Source organism: Capsicum annuum, chromosome 3 (genome assembly GCF_002878395.1).
Source record: "Capsicum annuum cultivar UCD-10X-F1 chromosome 3, UCD10Xv1.1, whole genome shotgun sequence".
Lineage (NCBI taxonomy): Eukaryota > Viridiplantae > Streptophyta > Magnoliopsida > Solanales > Solanaceae > Capsicum > Capsicum annuum.
Genome location: NC_061113.1, coordinates 34,143,997 through 34,168,451, shown reverse-complemented (window position 1 = coordinate 34,168,451; position 24,455 = coordinate 34,143,997). Strand labels below are relative to the sequence as shown.

Sequence of the window (24,455 nt, the reverse complement as noted above, 5' to 3'; positions counted from 1 at the left end):
ATTCATATCATTTAGAGTTCCATTACCAAGTTTTAACCATGTATAAGTTCCATTGAAAAAAGCAATATTATAATGAAAACATTGTTAAAGGCATTTTATCAAACACATTGGGGGCATAATATTTCCAAAACTAAAGTCCATTATCAAAGAACCATTCCTATGCAACCAATTATCCAAAACCACAATTAATGTATATAAAAGAATAATTAAAACATGAAAGACCATAACCAAGCATTTAAAACCAAAACTCCCAAATCATGTTGGAAAACCCAAGATCATGCAACATTCAAATCATAAATACATTGTATAAAATTATGCCTTTAGTTGGAACTATCAATGAGGGAAGAGAACATGACTTAATTGATAAAGTAGAAGGAGAGATATCACCAACAAGATCCCTAAATTAGTCCTGTAGTTGAATCCCTAGCTTCCTTGCCCAAAAACTCTTGAGTTAATTATAGAGTGTTTAGGAAGAGTTTCTAAGTGTTAATGAATAGAATAATAGGGTAAATAACCTCCCAATAGGAATATAAGTCGTGGGTCCTTATTAGGATAAGTGGAAAAATGTCCAGATTGTCCTCACTTAAACTGTACAAAAATTTTGTCACAGGGATACGACTGACCTTTACGAGTCGCATCCTCCCTGTACGAGTGGTACCCACCACTCGTATCCTTGGACTCCCCCTTGGACCCAACACTGTCCAAGGTATGACTTATCAAACTCAAGTCGTATCCAAATATATGATCCATAACCTTCACCTGTATCCCTGGAAGAATCAAAACCTAAAAGGATTGAACACGGTCCACCATACGAGTCCCTGGTATGATTCGTACCTTGAATTACGGCTCATGGTGAGCCACTTACTCAGATCCAACATAAGTTAGTAAGTCTAAGATTAAGCTAAGGAAAACCCAAACGAAACGATCTGTATCCAACCATACGACTCGTACCTATTCAAGTCGTACCCATTCCAGTGACCAAAATTCATCCCACCAACCAACACTGGTCAGCATACGACTAGACCATGCCAGTCGTACCCCAACATACGACTCGCAACCATGAGTCATATTGGGTCCAGAGACCAGAATTTTAGAAAATTTTCTAAGGTCCAGAAACCAGGGTGTTTTAGAACCACAAAATTTGGACACTTAGTTTTTTTTTTTTGTTTTGGGACCCAAAAAAAGGACTAAATGATGAAAACTGAGCAGATTTGCTCTCTGAAATACATCCCACGCGCTGTACAGGCGCTGGGTTTTTATTTGGCTGCTGCTGATGTGGTAGCAGGTCTAGTCCCCTACTGCGTGGTAACCGCATGGCGCTAATGTGGCGGGGTTGATCGGGTCAGCTGTTGACATGACAGCTGAAGTGAAAATTATTATTTTTTAAATAATCTTTTTAAAAAAAAATCACAAATAGCCCCACTAATACTTTGACCAAGAACAAGATGAACAATCTCAAGAACACCAACAAAACTCTCAATATTCACAACTTCATATCTTCTTCATTGCAACTCCAAATTCAATAAAATTTTCACCTACATATTTCTTTCAACGCCACGAACAAATTTCACTAATATTTAGCCTTTAATTTCAAGCCAAAAATAAACTCACTTTTTAAAATCCACAAAGTTTCAAACCCTTCACTGATAGCTTCAATTCTACACCTCAAAATCGCACGAAAGTCGAGATTTAGGCTAAAAATATACAAGGAAATCAAGATCTAGTGTCAAATAAACAAATAAAAAAAAGTTTATTTTTTTTTGAAATTTTTGGAAGATAATTTTTTTTTTGAGATTTTTTAAGAGGTCAAAATCCCAAGATTAAGATTTGTGGAAACAAACCTTAACCTAGGCCTTTGTTACCAAAATGATAAGAATCGAAAGAGGGAAAACAAGAAAAAGAGAAGACAAAAAAAAATAAATAAATATTTGGAGTAGTATCTAAGTGTTGAAATTATGGGCAACAAGGGACTTGATACCCTCTCCTCTCAATTAATTTCAACACTCAAAACACAAATTCAAACTTGAACAATCAATGAAACTGAACCACAAATGGGTAATTCTTCCATTAATCAAATCAAAAGTTCACTAACAATTTCAAAATCAACACTAATTAACCCACTAACTACACTAATTACTTCACTAATTTCTTTAAGGGAATTTACTAAGAAAATATAATTTCTCAAAAATGTCAATATTCATCAAAACTCCCATGCAAAATAAGGAAATGTCCTCAAGAAGATAAAATGACAATTTGTTTTTACAAATATGTCCTTAATAAAAGGACTTTGTTTCACTCTCTTCTCTTCTCCTTCTTCACATCGATTCACCTTTCATAAATTGAATGCCTTCCTTTGACACCCTTCAAGTTCCTCTAAGCCTTTTTCCTAGCAAACATGTTTTGAAAATCTTGAAGCTTTTTTGCTCTAATACGAGTAAATGATTTTGAAGGATCCACGCTAGTATCACTAAACATGAGACTTCATTGAAAAAAACCTCAATTCATAGATTAAAAACTCTAATCCACCATGTGCAAAATTTTGAATACTTAAGAAAAGAAAAATTCACGAAAAGTACAAGCACATGAGCATAATACTCTATTGCAAATGGGAGGACTTCAAACTATACATAATATCTTACAAAGTTTTTCTTTTTAAATCACTTTGCAAAACATATACAATTAGCATAATATTGGCGCATTTAAACAAATTCAACACAAAAAACCTAATCGCAATCTAAAAACACTACAATATTAAATCAATACTACAAACCTTTAACGATGCAGAACCTCCGAAAGCAAAGAAACTAAATAAACTAAAGGATTCACGCTGGATAGCTACAATCTATGGTCGGAGATTGAAGGACCACAATATGATAATGGAGAACAATGATCGGAGGAGGGAAAAGATGAAAAAAATCACGATGAAAAATGAAGAGTACAAAAAGGAGAAAATTTGGCTAATAGGCCATTTAACCAAAAATTCCTACGAAAAGGACAAGAATGTCTTGCTCAACAAATTTGAAACATAAAAGCGAAACAATGCAAGAGAAAATCAAATTAAAGATAATTATCAATTGATTGAGTTTTTTAACTGAATTATTATTAATTATCTATCAATATATAATTTTTTTTAAAAATATTTAATACCCAAATTATTCATTGTATACTTTTTATTTGAGATATATTTTAATAAGTAATAAGTGATATTTAGGTTAAAAAAACTCAAATCCTTGATAATTTGGATCTAAAGCTAAAAAAATCAATTAAGTTAGGGATATGTGTTTGACAGCATAATGAAACTCAAAAGGGTTGCGAATAAGTAGAGTAGTTTAGGATAAGGAAACACTACATTTTCCTGTTATTAGTCTTCACTCTTCACTGGTTGTCCAATTGCATTTGGTGCATTAGTTAGTAATAGATGGCAGTTGCAGCTGCAGCTTGTTGGTTCACTGCCGGCACTTCATTCTCCTCTTTAACATCTCACCGCCTGTCCTCTTCGTCTTCTTTATTTATTCCTAAAGCTTTACATCAAAATTCATCATTTCATTCCCCTTCTCAGGTAAATTTATTGCTACATACTTTCATTTTTTTCTCTATTAATACTTGTTTAATTTTAATTTCAGTTGTTCCAAATCTCGGTTCTTTTTATTGCTTTTCTGACAGTTCACTTTTAGAAAATGCCCACATATTAGTTTATGATTTGACATTAGTCCCTTTTGTTCTTTCCATTGGTGTTCAAGACAGTAGTACCAAGTTTACGTTTACAATTACTAATATCATAAATTCCAAGACCTCAGAGGTGAATCTAGCATTTATAGAACATGGTGCAGCCACTAAAACAACAACAAAAAATAAATGCATAAATGGGAATTGATCCCCAACATTCAATCAAATGCACCATTTTAGCCTTCTTGTAGCATGGATGAGATGACATCAGATAATATTATATCAATTTTAGATAATATATACATAAAACACCTAGCTTATGGAGAGTCACGTGCCCCACAATTTACCATATAAATTCACCACTGGTCGAGGCTAAGTTGTGCGGACTCTTCACCTTCGATGCGCACTCGTGTCGGATTCTCCAAAATTCTCCAAGTATACACTACTTTTGGAGAACCCAACATCCACATCCCCCTGCTGACATTTTGAAGGGTCCGAGCAACACAGGCTCGAGGTTAGTGCTAAAAATGACAAATGAAGAGAAGTTCAAGATTTTGGGTTCAATGGATTTTTGTAAGAAAGCACACAAATGCTTTTATTGCTATTTGCTAGGTAGTAGACACCAGTGGTGGAACCAGTATTTTCATTAAGGGGGTTCAAAATATAAAAAAATTAAACACACGAAGCAATCAAGGGGATCTAGTATTTGTTATATATACGTAAAATTAATTTTGACCTTATATTTATAGTGTGAATTTTCAACGAACTTGCTGTACCCTGGTTCCGCTCCTGGTTGACACTAGAAAGATATAAGCATAGGATGTGACATGACTATATTCTCCAATATCCAAATGTGAAGGACTATAGCTGATAGAAAGATTATAAGATATCTAGGGAAGTTGGGATTCACAAATTATACTCTCACTTGGATGAAAAAGGTATAACCCGTGAAGGATTTTTGTGAAGGAAACACACAATTGTTGTTGTTGTTAGTTCCTCCCATGTAAATTTGATGATTCATACAGACTGAATTGCTCTTATGTGTTCATGTTTTCAATATATATGGCAGTGCCGCATGTCACATTAATGTGTTATAATTTAGAAAAAGGTATTTTTCTTTTTGTTCATGAGTAAAGATTTTAGCTAACAAGCAAAGGATGGATTCAGAAAGCAGTTGGTAAACAGAACTTCCGATGGAGATCAAAAGATGAAAGGCATTTAGCAAATAAAGATGGCAGAAGCAACAAAAATGAAACGGGACAATCTCAATTAACTGCATTTAAATCGTCTGGTCTTCAGAGGAAAGGAGTAGGGAAGGGAGCTCCATTTGAGTCAAAGGAGCTGCAGGTACGTTGACAGTCGTAATACCTCTTCTGTTTCTGTTGTCTTTGTGTCTGTTTTTATTTCTCATTCATGAGAGAGTTGTTAAGAAGAAATAGCAGGGTGACAAGGGAAGGATGGTGGTGGTGGGGCTGTTGAGAACCTGAAAAGCCTTTTTATTCTTCTCATGCTTTGATTCTTCCATACTTTGATCACACTGTGATGTTCTAGATCTGCACGTAGGAGTCATTAATTTGCCTGGTTGGATACCATATGCATTTTCTTCTGCTTTTTGCTTTTGTTTTGTCCTTTGGCAGTGCTAGAAGACAGCAGCAATATTCTTGAGATTGATTTTTCTAGTTATTGGACTGTTCTCAGGCATAGGATCAAAGTTCACTTGGATGTTGATACTTCAATTTTCTTTCCATTTTAGCTTCTATTCACCTGTTTTTTTCATCCTTAATAGTTATATCATTGATTATATTGTTTTGGTGCAGGTAAGTCCTTTCCACTTTGTCATGTCCCAGAAAAGAAGTTACATGTTGTCTTTAGTTGTTCTATACCACTTTATCTAAGTTGATTTTCTTTTCCAGGTTGAAACTGGTATCATTGAAGATGCAGCTTTTCTTAATGCAGTTGTGAAGGTAAGTATGTGGTTAAATGACAAATATTTATACGCTCATTTCTTTTTGAGGCCTCTTCTTTGAAGCTCATATTTCTTTTTTACTTTGCTCATTGATTTACTGATTTTTATCCTTTTTCTCCCTTTATAAGATTATTATTTATTGAGAGTTAAACCTTTAACTCCCACCCACATTCTATAGTGACCCTTACTACTAAAACCCGTAGCAAACTGTTGATCTTAGCTCATCCTCGCTCAGTGATCTCTCCAGTGCTGCTTTTAAAATTGAGACTAAATTCCTGTTATCTGATGCCCAAGCCATATCTGGTTATGTACATCTTGAAAACAACATAATCTGACTTAATATTGTATGCTAGCCCAAGCAAAAACTGTTCTTGGCCCCTCTTTTTATGTTTCAGTATCTCTTGCATTCGACATAAGTTGACCTTCAATATTTTAGGATTAAGGTCTAAAAGCCAATCTTAACTACTCAAAAGCTTTAAAAAGTTAACTATATTGTAGTCTTATGTACCATGAAATATCAGAAATATAGGAACTTCATTTTGTTTATGAACATATTGGAAGAAGAGACGGAAATGATGATAAATCACTAAACGATACTTCTATTCAATCTGTCAACAATTACAATTCTAATAAACGGAGTGAAGGATAGTCAGGATACATCGACATTATTGAAGACATAAAATGTAGGCTATGATTCTTTAAGATCTATTTTGGAAAAATTCAAGCTGCTCTACCCTTCTTGTCACCTTAAACTCTTTTAAATGCTTGAGGTTCTTAACAGTTGTTCCTTCACCTTGTTGGCATAGAGGTAATGTTTGCTTAGGTCTAAAGTATAAATAATATTCTATGATTTCTCTTGTAAAATATGATGTTTCTTACAGTCAAAAAAATTGTTGTAATACGTTTAGGATCTATCATTTCACATTGTTTAGGCCAAGTTTATTCTATTGAGTAGTTTTCTGAAGATGATTTCTGTGAAATGATATTGAAAAAAGATATTTGGGGCTTGAAAAGAAAGAATTAAATAGATATGAACAAAGAGTTAAGGGTAGATCATGTGAGATAGGTGGGCTGGTCAATTTGATTAAAACTAGCGAACTCATATCTTATTTATTGTTGCTACTCTTCTTTTCTCTATTTTCATCATGGATTTTCACTACTGTATTTCCTTTTCATACTTTCTTTGAAATACTTTAGTTGAACTGAGGTCTATCAGAAACAACCTCTCTAACTTCACAATGTGGGGAGGGGGGGGGGGTGTAAGGTCTATGTTCACACCACCCTTCCCAGACTCCAGTTGTGGAATTACATTGGGTATGTTGTTGTTGTTGTTAATGAACTCATAGCTTATATAGAGGGGGTCAAGGCTGATACAGGGGAGGCCAATTCCAAAACTCACTTAAACCATTTTTGTTCCTATTAATAGTTGGTACATACAGAGCAAAAATATTTTATAGTGAGTCTACAATCCTAAAGTTTAGGGATGTCCATGGGATGGGACCTCGGGCGACCTGCGTAATCCCTCCCGGCAAATAAGGATTTGAAACGTCTGTTTATCCTTATGGGACTGGGTTTGGACAAAAATCAGACCCTGCCAAAAAATACAAGTTGGTCTTGAACAAAAGCAATAACCTTCAGCTCGCCCATGATTGGCTCTTCTGGCCATCATTTTGATATTAGTCATATTATTGATTTATTCATTTGAAAGTAATTTGCCTTTTGATATTTTATTTAGATTGGTTTAAAAGGTTATTAGGAAACAATTATATAATGTTAGACTACTTTGTAGCTATTTACTTGTTATCATTGTGTGCTCATAGTTATTAACTTGTCTACTCTAGATCACATGCATTCTCAAATAGACTAAACTTATTTCGTTTATTATAATTTATAATTGCTATAAGAGATGATAAATATTTAATAATTTGATTGTTAAATTTGATGTTAAAATTGGGTACAAGTTTTTATGGGAACCATTTGCTGCCCAAAAACTAGCCCTTGAATTTGGCTGCGCTGTGGACTTGACATTAAGCTTGTGACAAGGCTTGGGCGGGATATAGGTTTCTGAGCCTTTAAGGATATATGGTCTTGTACCTCCCTAGAACAATTTCTTTTTTACTAAATGGTTTAGTTCTTTCAGTTGGAATAATGTAAATGTACCATGTGAAACTAACTACTGACCTCTATATACTTCTGCTGTTATGCTGTGTAGAGTGCCTAGAACTGCAAAACCAATGAATGTCAATTTTCTTTTTTTTTTTTTTAGCATCAGAGAGTATATCAACAATATGAATAGTCACATCACATATATCTGCATGTGCAATTGGATTTTGATAACTTTAAAATGTAATGGACTCACTTTTTCCTCTCCATTATGTTTATCTCTAGGTTTTCTGTACACACACTGCTCCAGATTATTCCCTCCCATGGCAGAAACAAAGACAATTTGCAAGTACTGGAAGGCATGCAATTCCTGCTTTCTCTCAGCTTTCGTACTTGCTTTAAAAGTTCTAAGAAAAAGTAAAATTTCCTGCAAAGAGTAGTTTCCAGTTGGGCCTAAAGGCATTTTATTCTCATTATATTGCAATTATACATAGAAGATAGAATTTGATAGAGGATAAGTGCACACAAATATTGTGCCTAGTGAAAGATCTACATATATAGATTGTCGCATTGACTTTATAATAATGAATAATCTCAAGAAAAAGAATTTCACTCTCCATCACATTTTATATGGTAATGTTTGATTATACACGGAGTGTAAGATATCAATTTAACATAATTGTTATGTTAGTGGTAGTAGAAGAAAATATAGACTAAACAGGTCGAAAGTTAGTTTCATAAGGAAAAAACCACATCAAGATTTGTAACATTTATAATTAAATCATTTTAAATTACTTAAAGTTATGCTACTTGTATGCAATAATATTATTAGTCTAAAGGGCAACCCGGTGCACGAAAGCTTCGGCTATATGCCGGGTTCGGGGAAGGGCTGGACCACAAGGGTCTATTGTCCGTAGCCTTACCCTTATTTCTGCAAGAAGCTGTTTCCACGGCTTGAACCCGTGACCTCCTGGTCACATTGCAGAAAATTTACCTGCTACTCCAAGACTCCCAGTCAATATTATTAGTCTAATGGTGTCAAACATTTTAGGATGTCCCAAATTGGAAATGGTTCATCTAAATTTGAATGGAGGGAGTACTGACTATTGAAGCATTAACTAAAGTTTTTCCGAGCATAATAGGGCGACCTTTGAAAAGAATTTCAGTAGAAATAATTTACATGTATCAGTAGAAAAATTATATTTTGGTTATTCTATATCATACTTGTAGTTATAAGGGGTTTACAATATTCGTGTAGACGAGGGTCTTAGTGTTACTTATCCAGAAAAAGTTAATTTTTGGAGCACTTTTGAGATGTCAATTGTTGTTAAAGATTGGGTGCTCTTTGTAAATAATCATGTCTTTTAAAGAAGAATGTTTTTGAATGATGATCTCTACTTTTTTAATAGTTTATATATTGAAATGAAATTATCTCCTTCATAGAATAGAATATATCAGATGTATATTAATATCGTAGTTTAGAGTTATGTTGCTACATCTGCTAATGCCTGTTTTTCTCCGTGTTAATTAAGATTCTCAAGTATATCTCTTTAAAAAAGTTATTAACTAATTCTCAAAAAAAAGTTATTTACTTTTGGCTACTAGAATATTAACCATGGGACGTGGACTGAAGTTGGTTCCTGTTAATTAATTATGAAGAACTTCTGGTTTGTACAATAATTCACTTTTTTTTGTGTATGTATTACATCTCTTGACCAACAAAAATGTGTGTATGTATTACATCTTTAGGAGAGGGAGTTGGGAGGGTCCAAAATTCTGACTGCTGTTTGCTCTGTACAGTGCTTTCATGATTGGTGATGGGAAACTCCTGACAAATGCACATTGTGTTGAACATGGTACCCAGGTAAAGTTTTGCCTTTGCTTTGTAGAAAATATTCCCATTAACTGACTTCTATGTGACTGTCTTTCTCCTCCCTTCTTCTTTGAATGAAAGGAACCCGGAAGTTTTCTCAATCAGCTTTATAGAATAATAGTTCTTTTATCATAACGGAAAATATTTCTCTAGAAACCTTTTTCTTCATTATATAATACAAAGCCCTTGAACTAGAGCAAACGCTGTCATGACAATTGGATATCAGGACCAGTGAATCATAATGTTTTTCTTTTTTTGATAGCCAAGAAATCCTGAAGGTCTAGTGGCGGCAAGGTTCGGAGTTTGGTGGATAATAGGCCAACCCTTTATCCTTCTCCACTTAAATGCTAGGCTTTTGTTTGTGGCAGGAGTTGAGCGTATGACGTGGGCCTGACCCATACATCATACACCGTGCTTTCACCACTAGACCAAAGTTCTGGGGCAGCCTTTTTTGGTCACTCACCAAAAAACCTTGCTGTTAAGGAAATCTAAGTGGATGGAAACAGTATGGTAAATGAAAATTCTGTGCCTTCTTCTCTCTAATTACATGATAGGGATGTTGGGACTGCCCCAAGCAAAAGGAACTTGACATAAAAAAGAACGTTGACGCATTTAGCTAAGTCCTAGATAAATGAAATTTGGCTTTAAAGAAACTTAAAGAGGTCGCATTTGGGTTATCTAGCCCAGAAAAAATATATCCGACCTAATCATCAAGGTCCATTTTCAAGCCATACTTTTATTACTCAGTGTTCTCTAAATGACATCTAACTTGCTAGTCATAAGTGGTGGAGGCCTCTTGAAGTTTTGAAGGTTTTTCTTACCCACATTGTTGTCAATTTTTTTAGCATATGTAGTTATAGAATGCACTTTTAGCTGAAGTGACTTTTTTGGTGGCAGGTTAAAGTGAAGAGAAGGGGAGATGACACTAAATATGTTGCCAAGGTATGCTTTTTGTGATAACTTATGAATGCCTATATTACCTGGGTACTTCTTGTAAATCTTCCCTTTTTATTGGATAGAAGTCTTTATGCAAACTTAGTCAGGTAGATAAAAATACCTAGACCAACTGTTTGCTGATCTAAACCAAAACATTCACTTGGGGTCTGGTGAAATGTGGCCCAACCCAATTTGCCGGTTTAGCATAGGGCTCATTGGGTTAGTTTAGTTAGTCGATAATTATATTTCCTGTGTGTTGCAACTTAAATTTGGAGCTTCCAGTTAATTTATTCAAAATTGCATCTGGTATTATGATTACATCTATAAGATGGACATATTATGCCCATGGAAATTAAGATGTTGCTAAAGATAGAAAACTTGCTATTTTTTTTCCTTTAAACAAACTTGTGGAGCTTCAATTAGCTCTTTATCAAAAGAAATCAATTTTTTTTAATCACCGCCCAGATGAAATGGTGCAGTTCCAGGTTTTAGTATAGTTATAAATAAAACAATAGAATTTTATTATTTAATTAGCCATACTGGATGTGAAAATAGGTATCACATGGATTTGTTTTACTCTTTTCAATGTGGTTTAATCACCGGCTAAAATTACTGGTCTGTTGTTTGACTTTATACATTATGGTGTGGTCAAGTTATCTGAGTTGAGACTGTGCCTGATCTTTAGATGTGAACGGAAGACGTTAACTTCACCAAATCCAGTGGAAGAGATATGCTAACTGCTGCTTATAAGTTTCTGTTTCATCTGGGGCTTGTGCTATTTTTTATTTTTAAAAGGAAACTACGGTCTTCTAGTTGTCAGTGGATCCATTCCTTACCCTCTGCATATGCAAGAGTCATCTGTGCTGGAGCTCCTGAAATTTTCCAATTTTAAACAATTGATAAATTAATTAAATAGGCCCCTCCTGGTTATATATATATATATATATATATGTATATACACACAAAAGTATTTAATAGGTCCCTTCTATTTTTTTTTCTTTTGCAAAGAAATTAATAAATTTGAATTTGCAGTCTTGACAACCAGTAAGTACATTAAGACATTGCATTTAATGATGCCTGCTAAATGTTAGACTATATATGGAACAAAAGGACGTTACAAGTATTCCTTAACAAGATCTCTTTTATGATGTTGAGAATCATAGGCTAGGTGAGTATAGGCCAGGTCTTTGAAAAATTAATCTCTATAGATGAAAAGCAGTGTCTTAACTTTATATAATGTAATTGGTTTTTGGTTCCAGGAATAACTCTTAACAAGATCTCTTTTACGATAACCGGAAGCTAAGTGAGAGATGACTACATGTAGACCACTAGACCAGTTCATTGAAAAGATTAAAGTCGTGTCAAAAGTGCTAAAATGTCATTGAGTTTTGGTACTTAATTTCAACATCTATCGAATGCAGGTTCTAGCTAGAGGAGTGGAGTGTGACATAGCCTTGCTAACTGTGGAAAACAAGGATTTCTGGAAAGGAGCTGAGCCCCTCCACTTTGGACACTTGCCTCATCTACAGGTGCATCTCACATTCCTCTGTATGGATCAGTTCTGGAGCAAGTTATATGCATGTCTTTGGAAGATTTGCCTTCTCGTTTATGTTAAGTTTGTTACATACAACATCTGTCGTCTGCCAATCAAACTTGTTTCTGGAGGAATATCCCTTGGATTTGCTAATGTTCTATCATTGGGTTGAGATTTCTTCTGATATGAATGATTCTGTGTGTGTTATCATTACAGCAGTCTGGCATTATGTTAAGCTTGAAGATTAAGTTGTTGACGCTTAGTTTTCCTCGGATATAATTATTTGGTAACAAGTAATAATAGTAAATCTACATGAAATTTGGTAAATATTTGCTTGGAGAACTTGCTGACTGTTTAGGAATAACTAATTTTTGGCTCATAAACAGTGTAAAACCTCTTAGTGCCATATTTGTGTGTGTGTGTGTGTGTGTGTTGTGTATATAAATGTCATTTGAAGTTTGCTGAACTATTTTCTTATTCTTAAATTGTTGTTTTCAATTGAATCTCAGATAAACTCCTGACTTCTTATTTAATTACCAAACTTAAATCTGCCCAGTAATGTTGCAATTTATATAGGTGTTATTCTTAAGTGGAAGTTACTTCTGACTTGCAGGATGCTGTAACTGTTGTTGGTTATCCACTTGGAGGAGATACCATTTCTGTGACCAAGGGGGTGGTATCAAGAGTAGAGGTTTGTGTTTTGTTTTGTTTGTTTTTCAGTTTAATGTTGCATCATTTTGTCTGTACAACCAGGCGGTGACTGAGTCTTTTATCTTCATTAAAAGTTTTTATTGCTCTATGCGCCAGTTCTGCTCATTTGTCATGTGCTTGGTACACCATCTCGATAATTATATTATGATTGCTATGTCTCTTACCACATCAAAATTGAAGATTAGTGGTTTTCTAGAGTTTGAAGAACTGTGAAATCTTGACTCTGGACCCTCCATAAATAATGGTACATGATTTTCTCAATATTTATAACTGACATGGTATAGAAACAATTAAGAGATACCACACAAATTGTTGCATCTCCGTCCAAAACTAGAACATAAACTTAAGGCAGTTCGTTGACCATAGATTAGGGTCGCCAGCGGTCAGCCGTAACTAAAATGTGCAAAATATTTTATTGCATTCAGTGGTCAAAATGACATTCCATAAATGACCTCCAGCAATTTAGCATGTTGATGGAGGCTAGGTACTATGGTGAATATCCATTCTTCTTTGTGATAATAATTACTTTTTGTTCTTTTTTAATTTTCTTTTACGTTTTATTGTTTTGTTTCTTATATTGCCCACTTTTTAGAGGTTATGGTTACAGTTAGAGTTTAGTGGCTCTCATATTCGACTTATGACAGAAAAAGAAGTCAGCCGCTTCCTTATAGTTGGTTTTGAGATGATATGTGAGAAAATTGTTAGAAAATAAGGCAATCTTCCCTTTTACTCCTAGATAAATGACAATATAGTATTTTGTTGACGTACATGTTACACACTTGTGCTAACTTATATATTGGTCTTCGTCATTAGGTCACATCATATGCTCATGGATCATCTGAGCTTCTCGGCATTCAAATAGATGCAGCAATAAATCCTGGTAAATATGGACATTGATGATGTGACGTTGCTCTATCACACTAAGCATGCCCAAGAAATTTGGTCCTATTAATCTAACTTGTTTATACCTTATAAATATAAAAGAAATAAAGAAAAACAAAATCTAACTTGTTTCATAACTTCTTGCTAGTGCTTGTACGAGGATCATGGGGTTGTGTTTTCTCCCTTAACTGTAGTTTCTGCTACTAATAGCAACTGTTTTAGGTAATAGTGGCGGTCCTGCATTCAATGATGATGGAGAGTGCATAGGGGTGGCATTTCAGGTAGTTTTTTGCTAGAATTTGATAATGCTATTGTCATATTACTAAATTCTGGCGTCTTTTGGATTTACCATTTGGTCTGTAAAATATAAAGTCTATATCAAAATTCGAGAGCAGCTTTTGCTTTTCAACTTCAAATTGTTTTTGTTACTTAATTGCCCCAGTTTTTCATTCTACGCTACTGTTATAATAATTGTTTGCGAAAGTCAACTTTTGAAGCTAGCCAGAAATCTTGCCTCAATGCAGACCCATAAATATACCATGGGGCAACTGGGGAATGGTAATTGATGTTAAAGTTATTTGAATGTTTTCTTGATACATGTTCTACTTTAGAAGTTCAAATTTCCTGAAACCAGATATCATATCTTCGGCCCTTTGATCAGACCATGAATCATCTGTCTTGTGCATTGCCCCCTGAAAAACATTTTTATCATCTTGATGCTTCTTTGACAATCTGCTGAATCTTTTCCGGATTCACATGTTTTATATCAGGTTCTTTTGGAAGTTTGTGCTTTCTTTAAGATTATGTTTTCACAAGACAAGTCCTTTAGGTTTACAGGTCAGATGAGGTGGAGAATATTGGTTATGTTATCCCAACTACAGTAGTGTCTCATTTTCTTGAAGACTACGAAAGGAACGGGAAGTACAATGGTGAGTCTCTCTCCTTCTTTTGTGAAAGTATGTATGTCATGTTGGAGAACTACCTAAATGTCTAGGATTCTGCAAACTCTTTTCCAATTTCGTATTCAGTTTGGTATACAAGAATTTTGATTTTCCAAAATGACACCTATTGACCACTGGGTAAAACATGGGGAAAGAACTCTCAATTCAACCCTCTTGGGTTTGAATCCTGTGATTAGGTTTTCACATGCGCCAACCTAAATATCTGAACTTTTGAAGTTTGGAAAGAAAACTAATCTATTCAAAACCTGCAAATGTCGACTATAATTAGTGTTTTTAACTTACTTTTTGTTAGACCGTCCGACATTGATTGAGGCAACGGGTTATTGCATCCTTAAAGTTTTGAGCAATCCGTGCCTATGAGTTAGCCTTTTGGGTTGAATTAGGCCCAATGTCTATTTTCTTTTCGTTGTATCAAAGCCAAAACTATCCATATTCTTGGTTTACTCAGTTATTGGAGCCCATGTTATATTGTTTATGCTCCCAAATTCTTGGGAGGGGAGTGTCCACATTAAGAGAATGTGATGTTGTCTCCTTATATAGCCTTGGATAGTTCTCACCTCATGAACTAGATTTTGGGACTAAGTTAGGTCCAAGATCCATTTTTTAAAACATTTTTGAGTTGCATGTACAGATATGCCCAGTTCTAGGCTTTGAATAAAAGTTATTTGGGAACTTAACCAACTTGTTGCAGCTGCTGCTCATATGCTCTTATTTGAGACTTAAGTACTTTGTGCTTGTTGTCAGCCTGTCATAGTGGGTTGGTTGCAAATGAGGGACCTAAGCATTTTAGTTCTGAACCATGGTTGTTTGTCGTAATGCTTCTTGGGCCTATAAGATAAGCAACGGTAGGCTTATGAGGGCCTTTTGCTAAAGAATTTCAAAAGTAGGTACTCCATGTGCCCCTTTCTATACACCACTATCTCATTTAGGGCAGGCAAAGAGTTTTATCTTTTACTGAGATGTTTTAGTTTTTAAATATTTATAATAAAAAATGATTTTGATTCATAATTCCTTTTTAAGCATTTCAGTTCTGAGTCATGGGCATTTATCTGACAGCAAGCTCAGTTGCTTCTTGATTTTGTAAGATAAGCAAGGGTGGGTTTATAAGGGTTGTTTTTGCTAAAGAATTTCAAAAGTCCCCTTTCTATACAACACTTTCACAATTAGGGAAAGCAAAGAATTTTATCTTTTACTGAGATGTTTTATTTTCTTAAATTTTTTTAATTATAAATGATTTTGATTCATAATTCCTTTCTTTGTAGCTTCTTAGCATTTATTTTTTCATCTAAAATGAAAGAAGAATCATGTCTAAATCCACACAAATCATAAATCATTTGACCCTCTTGCTCCAACCACTTTCATTATTTTCGATACGGAGCAAGTATTTAAAATATGATTGGTAAAGGGACAAATTTGAGATTTAATTTCCGAGAGAGAATGGGTGGGACAATAGGAGACGAGGGGGTCATTATTTTCCCTCTATGCCTTATTATAAAAGATGGCTTCGTTTATTATGTTGGCTTCCTTAATTCTTAAGCACAAAAATTGTTCGATTCTGTAGTGGTGTGTGACCCCTCAAAATGATATAGAGACTAGCATTACCTAACTATTGCTTGTTCCTATGTTTCCTGCCTATTGCATGGCTGTTTTAATGATTTATGTGAAACATAGGCTGAAGCTTTAATTTGTTACTTCCAAACTTTTAATTGGTAAAATTTTCTACTAGTTACTAATTTGTTGATTCTTTATTGGTGACTGCAAACCATTCATTCATTTATCTGGTGCCTAGTTTTGTTCTCTATTATTTGGTGAATTCATTTATAAACAACATTATTGCATAGTGAATTTGACATTTAGTTGTGTTCAGAAGCTTGAAGATTGTCTCCCAGCCGAATATCTAGTTAACTGAAAAAGGAAGAGAGAATTATCCTTGATCCAATTTCAGCAACATCTTTACTGAATTGCCAAAACAACCCCCTTGCCTCCAAGCCTCTTTTTTTTTTTTAAAATCTCCTTTTGCTAGAGCTGCAGCACAGTACAGTACAGTACGGTAGTCTATCTAATTTTTTAGTCCCATCCTTATGTGTTAAAGAACTACCTGTGCTCCATATGATTTGGAAGCTTCTTTTGGCTGTAGGTTTTCAACAGCTTACCTAACATTGTTGTGATTTCAGGTTTTCCTTGCCTTGGAGTATTGTTGCAAAAATTGGAGAATCCAGCACTACGTGCCTGCTTGAGAGTTTCTTCGAATGAGGTCTGGATTTGTGCCTAGATATACGGAGAAGTCCTCACTAGTTGCATAAGCTTTTTGAACAGATGTCTTTCTTTCTGGGGTTCCTTGCTTATATTTGAACCAATGAAACCATTTTTCCTTCTTTATTTAGCTGTTTGTTTTTTCTTATTTCTCAGTTGAACTGTATAAGTCCTCAATCACTTTGTTAATACTAGAGGGGGAATGTGTACTGCAGCAACATGAATAGTGTGAGAGTGGAGAAGGATCCAGTGGCTAAATTCCTACAAATAGACTAAGGGGATTGTTGTGGCTAGAATTCATCCAATCCTTTTAGGGCCCTATATATGAGAGATAAAGTGTATAATTGCTTAAATCCTCTGCCATCTCCAGTTACACAGATAATTTAAAGAAAATAGAATAAGTGTCATTAGGCGGGTAACTTAGGAAAACTGAGTTCATCTGGGCAGGGATTTAGCTGAGCAAAGGTAGCTCTTCTTGATGACGATTCCTCCGGCCAAACATCTTTCTACACATAACTAACATGTCTTGAGTGGAAAGTTTGGAAATACCCTGTTTGAGTATTGTTGGAGGCACCGTTATGAGCATTCAAGTCTCTAACTGTGTCTACTCCTTCAAATAATTCAATTGTGGTATAAGGTGATATAACCAGTCATCTGAGTCCTTTTATCATATTTTCTAATTTGTGCCTCATCTGAAAGCAAATCTATTTTGCATTTGTCAACTGAAGATACTTGCGCAGATCATGTGTTTGAGATAGTCGAGTATAGTTTCTACTGATAAGTTTGTATGGAGAGCTTCATCACTAATCTCTAAATGTCCTTGTTTAATACATTCTGGGTAATCGGTTTGCAGGGTGTACTCGTACGGAAAATCGAGCCTACTTCTGATGTTAGCAATGTTTTGAAAGAGGTACCATCCATTTATTACTATTCACGAGTCTTTTCTGACTTTCTAATTATTTTGCTGTTATGCATGATTCTGCTCTAAGACATTTGAGTGTACTCTTTCATTCTGTTATACTTATTAATGTAACTTATAATTGTTAATGGATGGAAGGACCATTAGAACAAGAAATGTTTTCAATGGGAAGAAAGAGATGGATGTGTAGCTGTGAAGCGTAACATTAAATTGTTTTTCATGAGAAGCTCGCTGAAAGTAATTTATTATAATAAAAATCTTGAATCATTTTTGGCATAAAACTGTAGTATGATAATTTCTACATTATTTTGCTGTTTCTGCATTCATTTCTGTCAATTAGCTTTATGTGTTAATTGCTAAGTGCTTGCGTTGATTTTCTTATCATATTTGGATTTTCTGTGTTCTTGAAGGAAGGGCAAAACATTTACCAAAATAGGTCTTCATCTTCCCTAAAAGGAAAATATAAAATTTTCATGTTTGGATAATCTTTTATGGAAGAAAAAGGTTTAGCACTCTATAAATTTATGATCCTTCCTTCTCACTTTAGAACATCCATAGTATAGTCCTTAAGAAGTTATTCTCTTGATATTTTTGTACTCTTTTATATTAGTGAACTGCTCATATGTAGGTTAAATGACCAAACATATCAGATTCCTGATCCATATATGACAGGACTCTAATCCCATGGATTATGGGATACCATTCTGAAAATACACTTCTTATGGAATGTGACTTCCTAATTCCACTATTCATGGTATTACAATGATTCCCAACAATAACAACTATAGTATGGATTAGGATTAAGTTGTACCATTTGTATTATGTTATTCAACATTGATAAACGTGTGCTACAGATGTAATTTCTGCAATTCGTAATTAGCCTCTTCATTTAAAGGTGAAGATGGATCCATGAGAATGAGTGATGGACCTGAGTATCCTTTCGGAGTTTGGGGAGATGGTGCACTATAGATGTGTTTCTACACCTCGTAAGTTGTCTCCTCATGAAAAAATGAAGATCATGCAATGAGAATGCGAGATTGGACAGGAATATCCTTTCTGAGTTGGGGGATGATGTTACAAAAGATAGAGGTGTTTTCCTAGGACCAGCTTAATAACTTGGAAACGGAGAGTGCAGTGAATATTTGATCATTTTAGTTAGTCCTACCTATTTCACATCTGTGTATACCTCTCTCTTTGGAAGGTTTAATTTTTCCATATCATTTGGATGTTATTTTGGTAACGTCACATAATTTTATAATACTTGGTTCATCTTTTCAGGGAGACGTGATTGTTAGCTTTGATGGTGTTCGTGTCGGGAGTGAAGGGACAGTGCCATTTCGATCAAATGAACGCATTGCATTTCGCTATCTTATCAGTCAAAAGTAAAACTTAATTACTTCCAGAGAAATTAGATTTGCATTTAAGCATAATCCTCAGGGCAATTCTATGTTGACAAAAATTATTCACTTCATTTTCAGTTTGAATGGCTAACTTTGGAACTGCTTGTTAAGTGCTAATACCAATTTGTAAGACACTGCCTTGATGTTGCTCTGTTTTCTGCATTAGTTTCTGCTTGAGTTGATTTTTCTTTGGCTAGTGGGGTCATATCGTTTTCTAAACAATCAGGGTTGAATTAAAATTTGCTGCTCTTAATCTATTTCCTTGGTGACTTTGAACTGTATATTGGTTAATGCTCATAATCTACTGGATCCTTAGCATAAATTTGAGTTTCCTCATGCTCCCTGCCCATATTACCCCCTCTTTGTAAAGTCTGCTCATATTCCTGTTTATATGTTTACAAAGACCTCGTCCTTTTCAGGTTCACTGGTGATGTAGCCGAGCTTGGTATTATTAGAGCTGGGGAATTCCTGAAAGTTCAAGCAGTTTTGAAGCCACGTGTGCATTTGGTATGTTAGCGGACCCTTAGTTTCTTTATTGGGATCATCACTCAAATCAATGTATAATTGATTTAAATTTGTTGCTCTCATCTGGAGGTTCCTTATCACATAGAAGGCGGTCAACCTTCTTATTTAATAGTTGCTGGCTTGGTGTTTACACCACTATCCGAACCCTTAATAGGGTAAGTTTTATTAGATATCCTTGTATTTTCTTAATAATGGGGCAAGCTTTTCCATGTATCTTGAATATATCCTGCTCTACCAATTCTCAGCCTTACAAGCAATTGTTCATTCTTGTTTGTCAGGGAAGAATGTGAAGATACTATAGGGGTGAGTCTAATAAATGGATGTTGCTCACAAGTTAACGAGCATTCCCCTGTGATTTAAATTAACTGGTTTCTTTGAATTCTGTCAGCTAAAACTATTGACAAAGGCTCGATACTCTTCTGCAAAGTTCGAAGGGGAACAGATTGTCATACTATCACAGGTATGTTAAGATAAAATTTCATCTTTTGACAATCAATTTGCAGCTACTCTGTCGAGAAAAGAAAAACAAGAGAGAATCTGTCACCTGCTGTTTTTTGTATGGCTTGAAACTTTTGTCACACCCAGCCTTGAGCCAGAGCTGGGAGCACAGGAGTAGGGGAAAATAAACTTTGGGGGAAAAATAAAGTGAAAAAAAATGGGTATATAGGTTTTATCTTAGTTCACTAGTTTTCCCAGTGCCAGCTCTTTTATGATGCTGACGGGTTAAATCTAAGAACACTATGTTGTTAATCGTTATTTTACTTATAGGTCTTGGCAAATGAAGTGAACATTGGGTATGAGGATTTAAGCAATGAGCAGGCAAGTTTCTCCACTTTGATTTTATAATCCCTTACAGTTGCTTCAAGAAGAATAATTGACGTGTACATCAAAATTCCATTTTCAGTCATTTATATTATTAATATCTTGAATGAGATTTCAATTGGCAGATCTTAAAGATGAATGGGACTCGAATTAGGAACATTCACCATTTGGCTCATCTAGTGGATTGTAAGTGTTGGTATAAATAATCATTTGAGCTTTATCACTTCAACTCAAGTCATCAAAATGCTCATATTTGTATATTCACGCAGCTTGCAAGGATAAGTATCTAGTGTTCGAATTTGAAGACAACTTTCTGGTTGTTCTAGAAAGGGAGGCAGCATCATCTGCGTCATCTAGTATTCTTAAAGACTATGGCATTCCAGCTGAAAGATCATTGGATCTCTTGGAACCATATATTGATTCCATTGGACCAGATGAAGCAACCGATCAACACGAATTTGGTGATAGTCCAGTTTCTAATTCAGAATTCGGTTACGACGGGCTTCTTTGGGCTTGATCATGACATGTGAAGTTGTTCAATCTCAGCTTCTCATTTGGAACTATTGTTTCTTCATATTTCACAGGAACAAGAACACCGATGATCAGGCAACACTGACCATGCAGACTTTGTATGGCAGATGTTTAGTTTGCCTGTCTCCTTTGTCAAAGCTATTGCAAGATTGGCCTCCAACATGGATAACAATGTTCTATACAAATGAAGTGAAATAATGTCCGGAGGTTTGTACATTAGGCATAGCACATTTTTTTTCACCTGTAGGAAACATGTAGTCTCTCTGAGATTTTGACCTGGTGTAGTCCAGAGGGTGTGCAACCCTTTAGCCTGATTCATTACTTATTCATTTTGTTATTCATGTTTTGTAATTGATACGATTCAATGTTGACCACAATTTATAAAGCAGATGCTCCGTCGTTTCGCAAATATGTTCTATTCATGTAAAACATCATTCCTAGGAAAAATTTAAAAACATTAGTTCACATTGTGCACTTTAAGGTCTAGTTAGTTTATTTGACTGCGCTGGGTTGGAGGGATTAAGGTACTTTCACAGTGATTCTCTGAATAGTTTCAGAATATAGTCATTCGGTCAATGCTACATGAAGAACATAAGCTAGATGACGGAACGGGAAGTCCTAGGATGTAGAAGATCATAATGAGTGACTCGGCAGATTTTATCTAAACAAGTGCTACTTCATTCTATGATATGTAGAAGATTCATCTCTGTATATATCATCATCTACATCCAGAAAGCCCTAAGCTTTGGAAGAAGCGCGAAAAATAGTTTAGGAATTGATTAAAAGAAGAATCTACTTCAAATGATATGCTCTTACGTACAACCATACATCAGGTAGAAATCACACTTGGAAAGCTTAGGGGGAACAATTAGCCAGAGCAGCGGATGAGATAGTAATAGTCATTCAAAAAGCCTTTCTTTCTACTCTGTTTGTGTTTGTCTAACTATTGATTCTATGCCAGCAAAACATGCTAACAACATAAAAGAAATGCAAGCAAATGAGGTAGTACCAGAGTTGTTCAAAGAGCCTTCTTTCTATTCTATTTTATGCTTGTCAACTATTGATTCTATGCCATCAAAACATACTAACAAAACAGAAAATAAATGCAAGTAAATACAACAGCGGCAGTGCCTCATCATTGATTAAGAACCTTGTCATCCCCAGTTTTTCAGTTTTTTCCCCTGCAACAAGGTCATTGGTATATTCTCCTTCCCTTCTATTCCCAAAAGCTGATTCAATAGGATTCCAATTCTCTGAATCATGGTAGAATGAAAGCAAGAATTTGAAAGCTTGAAAGGCTTGAACCCTTAGGTGAGCTACTCAGTCTTGCTTTGCCAGAAAATCACAACTCACTCTTTAATTTATTGACTTTTGGGGTAAGAAGTATCCAATTTCATATCTTAAGCATGATTAAGGTTAAGGGGAGGATTGCAACTAGATGGTTGGCGGAGGGGTTCGTCTCCATGGAAAAATATTCACAAGTTGTTACAACACCTCCATTAACTGGTCTTGCTCCTTTTTAACTGTTCAGTAGACATGTGAAGTCGAACATCTCTCTAACTTAATAATGAATAATTTGAGATCAATTGAATCCATACTATAAAGCGTGAAAGTCAATGTGTGATATCCTAATAAGTACTAAGAGTCAGCTGCTAGGCTCTTCCTTGGCGTAAAGCCAACAGTAACACTATTAGAACTTTTAACTCACTAAAGTTTCTTATATTTATCTCCACTATGAAGCTGCCTGTGCGTGTGATATCCTCACCCAAACATAAAATGCACAATTTTCAAAGAGGCCAGAAGTCCCCCTGGGCAATGTGGGTTAAAAATGAATACTAGATCCAAGATGTCGTGTTACTTTGTCACAAAGCTGTCTCATCTCGTTTTATGCCTCGCGCTAACATTTTTGTTGGTTGTGTTTCACACCGAACACATAAATCTTCATGCAATTATTTCTTTTACAGTTGATTCATCGTTTAACTCTACTTTTGTCACCGGAAAGATATGTGCTGATTTATTTTAATCCCAAGGTGAGGTTTTATGAGTGGATCCCATTTAATCGCGAGAAAGAAGATACCACATGGTGGCCATGTAGGAAATAAAACTGGAAACAAAGAGGAGTGTGAACTGTTCAGTTAAAAGACTTAAAAGTTGCATGGTTTAGATAAATATATCAAACAAGTACAGCGAATGACAAATCTAGCCTTGTTTGAAGATAAAAGGACAAATTTAATCCATTTCCCTGTTGTTTTTGACTAACAACTGTTTTGTTTTGATTAATTTATAAATTAAACTCCAACCTTAGAACACATTGCCTCACCTAGTAGAACCTCTTAATCCAAGAACCCGTTAGCAAGAAATAAGTCCAACAAGGTTGCTAACCGAGGCAAAGTCAGTTAAGATCGAGAGGTTTATCTGCAGAAAATTACGTTGTTTATACACGACTGCAATTTCTTTTATGTATATATAATATATGTTGAACCCCATTTTCCCAAGGATGAAGCAGGAGTAGGGATCAGATCCATGAAAGATATTTCTAATACTTTAGCAGTGAAAAGGTGGTGGAAGTTCAGGACAGAGAATTCTTTATGGGTTCAATTTTTGAAGGCTAAATACTGTACAGAAATCCATCCAGTAACTAAAAAATGGATCCCAAAATACTTGGAAAATTCAACAGTGGTGATTGTAATATGTGGTGGGATGACTGGACAGAAATGGGCTCACTTGCAATCAAATGTCCTGCTTTCATGAATGGTAATGGACGCAGTATTATGGTTAAAGAAATTATGATAAATGGGTCCTGGGATATGAAAAAACACTACAATACGCTTCCAGGGCAGATTGCACTGTACATTGGTACCGCTGATATTGGAGAACCAAATGACATGGATTATGCTGTATGGAGTGACACTGAAAATGGTCAGTATATGATACACGAACAAAGTACGGACTCGAAAACTAAACTACGATACGGATATGAAAGCTAAAGATAGATAGAGAAGCAATACGATATATACAATGCAAGGAATTGAAAGCAAATAAATGGTGTATCAAATCCTAAACCCTCAATCAATTAAACCGAACAAAGCACCTAAATCTTACGTAGACCTCAAGGGAATTGATTCCCAACTAACCCACGTTTCTAAACAAAAGATCAACACAAGCGAATCCACGCTTGCCTCACACTCTCATAAGTGTTCAAATTCATAATTCAACATAAACTACTTACTAAAATGAAAAAAAACACCTATTTATAGTCTAGGCTAGGTTATTACATCATATGGGCCCAAAAGTGACCCATTTAGGAAAGACAAACACATAAAAACCCATTAGGCACTTGCTTGAGCATATGGGGTGCACATGGGGCACATA

The 24,455-nt window shown here is 35.1% G+C and overlaps 1 protein-coding gene across 2 annotated transcripts; it reads left to right on the top strand.

Annotated features, from left to right (window-relative positions):
- The first annotated feature begins 3,262 nt into the window (after positions 1-3,262).
- On the top strand, positions 3,263-21,492 carry LOC107863973 (protease Do-like 2, chloroplastic). 2 transcript variants are annotated; one of them, XM_047409284.1, is made up of 21 exons: positions 3,263-3,559; positions 4,834-5,013; positions 5,580-5,630; positions 8,021-8,094; positions 9,536-9,599; positions 10,506-10,550; positions 11,966-12,073; positions 12,692-12,769; positions 13,603-13,669; positions 13,894-13,952; positions 14,501-14,600; positions 16,808-16,887; positions 17,740-17,796; positions 19,084-19,187; positions 19,625-19,712; positions 19,800-19,885; positions 19,976-20,033; positions 20,119-20,190; positions 20,499-20,549; positions 20,678-20,738; positions 20,822-21,492. In XM_047409284.1, exons 1-21 carry the CDS (start codon positions 3,419-3,421, stop codon positions 21,067-21,069), a joined length of 1,872 nt encoding a protein of 623 aa, XP_047265240.1. In that variant the 5' UTR covers positions 3,263-3,418; the 3' UTR covers positions 21,070-21,492. The 2 variants fall into 2 exon arrangements, with proteins under 2 accessions (XP_047265240.1, XP_016565689.1); XM_016710203.2 differs by having other exon boundaries at positions 3,264-3,559; positions 20,009-20,033.
- Positions 21,493-24,455: the final 2,963 nt, after the last annotated feature.

What these genes read in the sequence shown, in the direction of transcription:
- LOC107863973 (XM_047409284.1), top strand. Translation starts at nt 3,419, where the DNA reads ATGGCAGTTGCAGCTGCAGCTTGTTGGTTCACTGCCGGCACTTCATTC. An exon ending in TTAGCAATGTTTTGAAAGAG is followed by an intron (nt 17,797 to 19,083) that starts GTACCATCCATT and finishes TCATCTTTTCAG; the next exon opens with GGAGACGTGATTGTTAGCTT. An exon ending in CGCTATCTTATCAGTCAAAA is followed by an intron (nt 19,188 to 19,624) that starts GTAAAACTTAAT and finishes CGTCCTTTTCAG; the next exon opens with GTTCACTGGTGATGTAGCCG.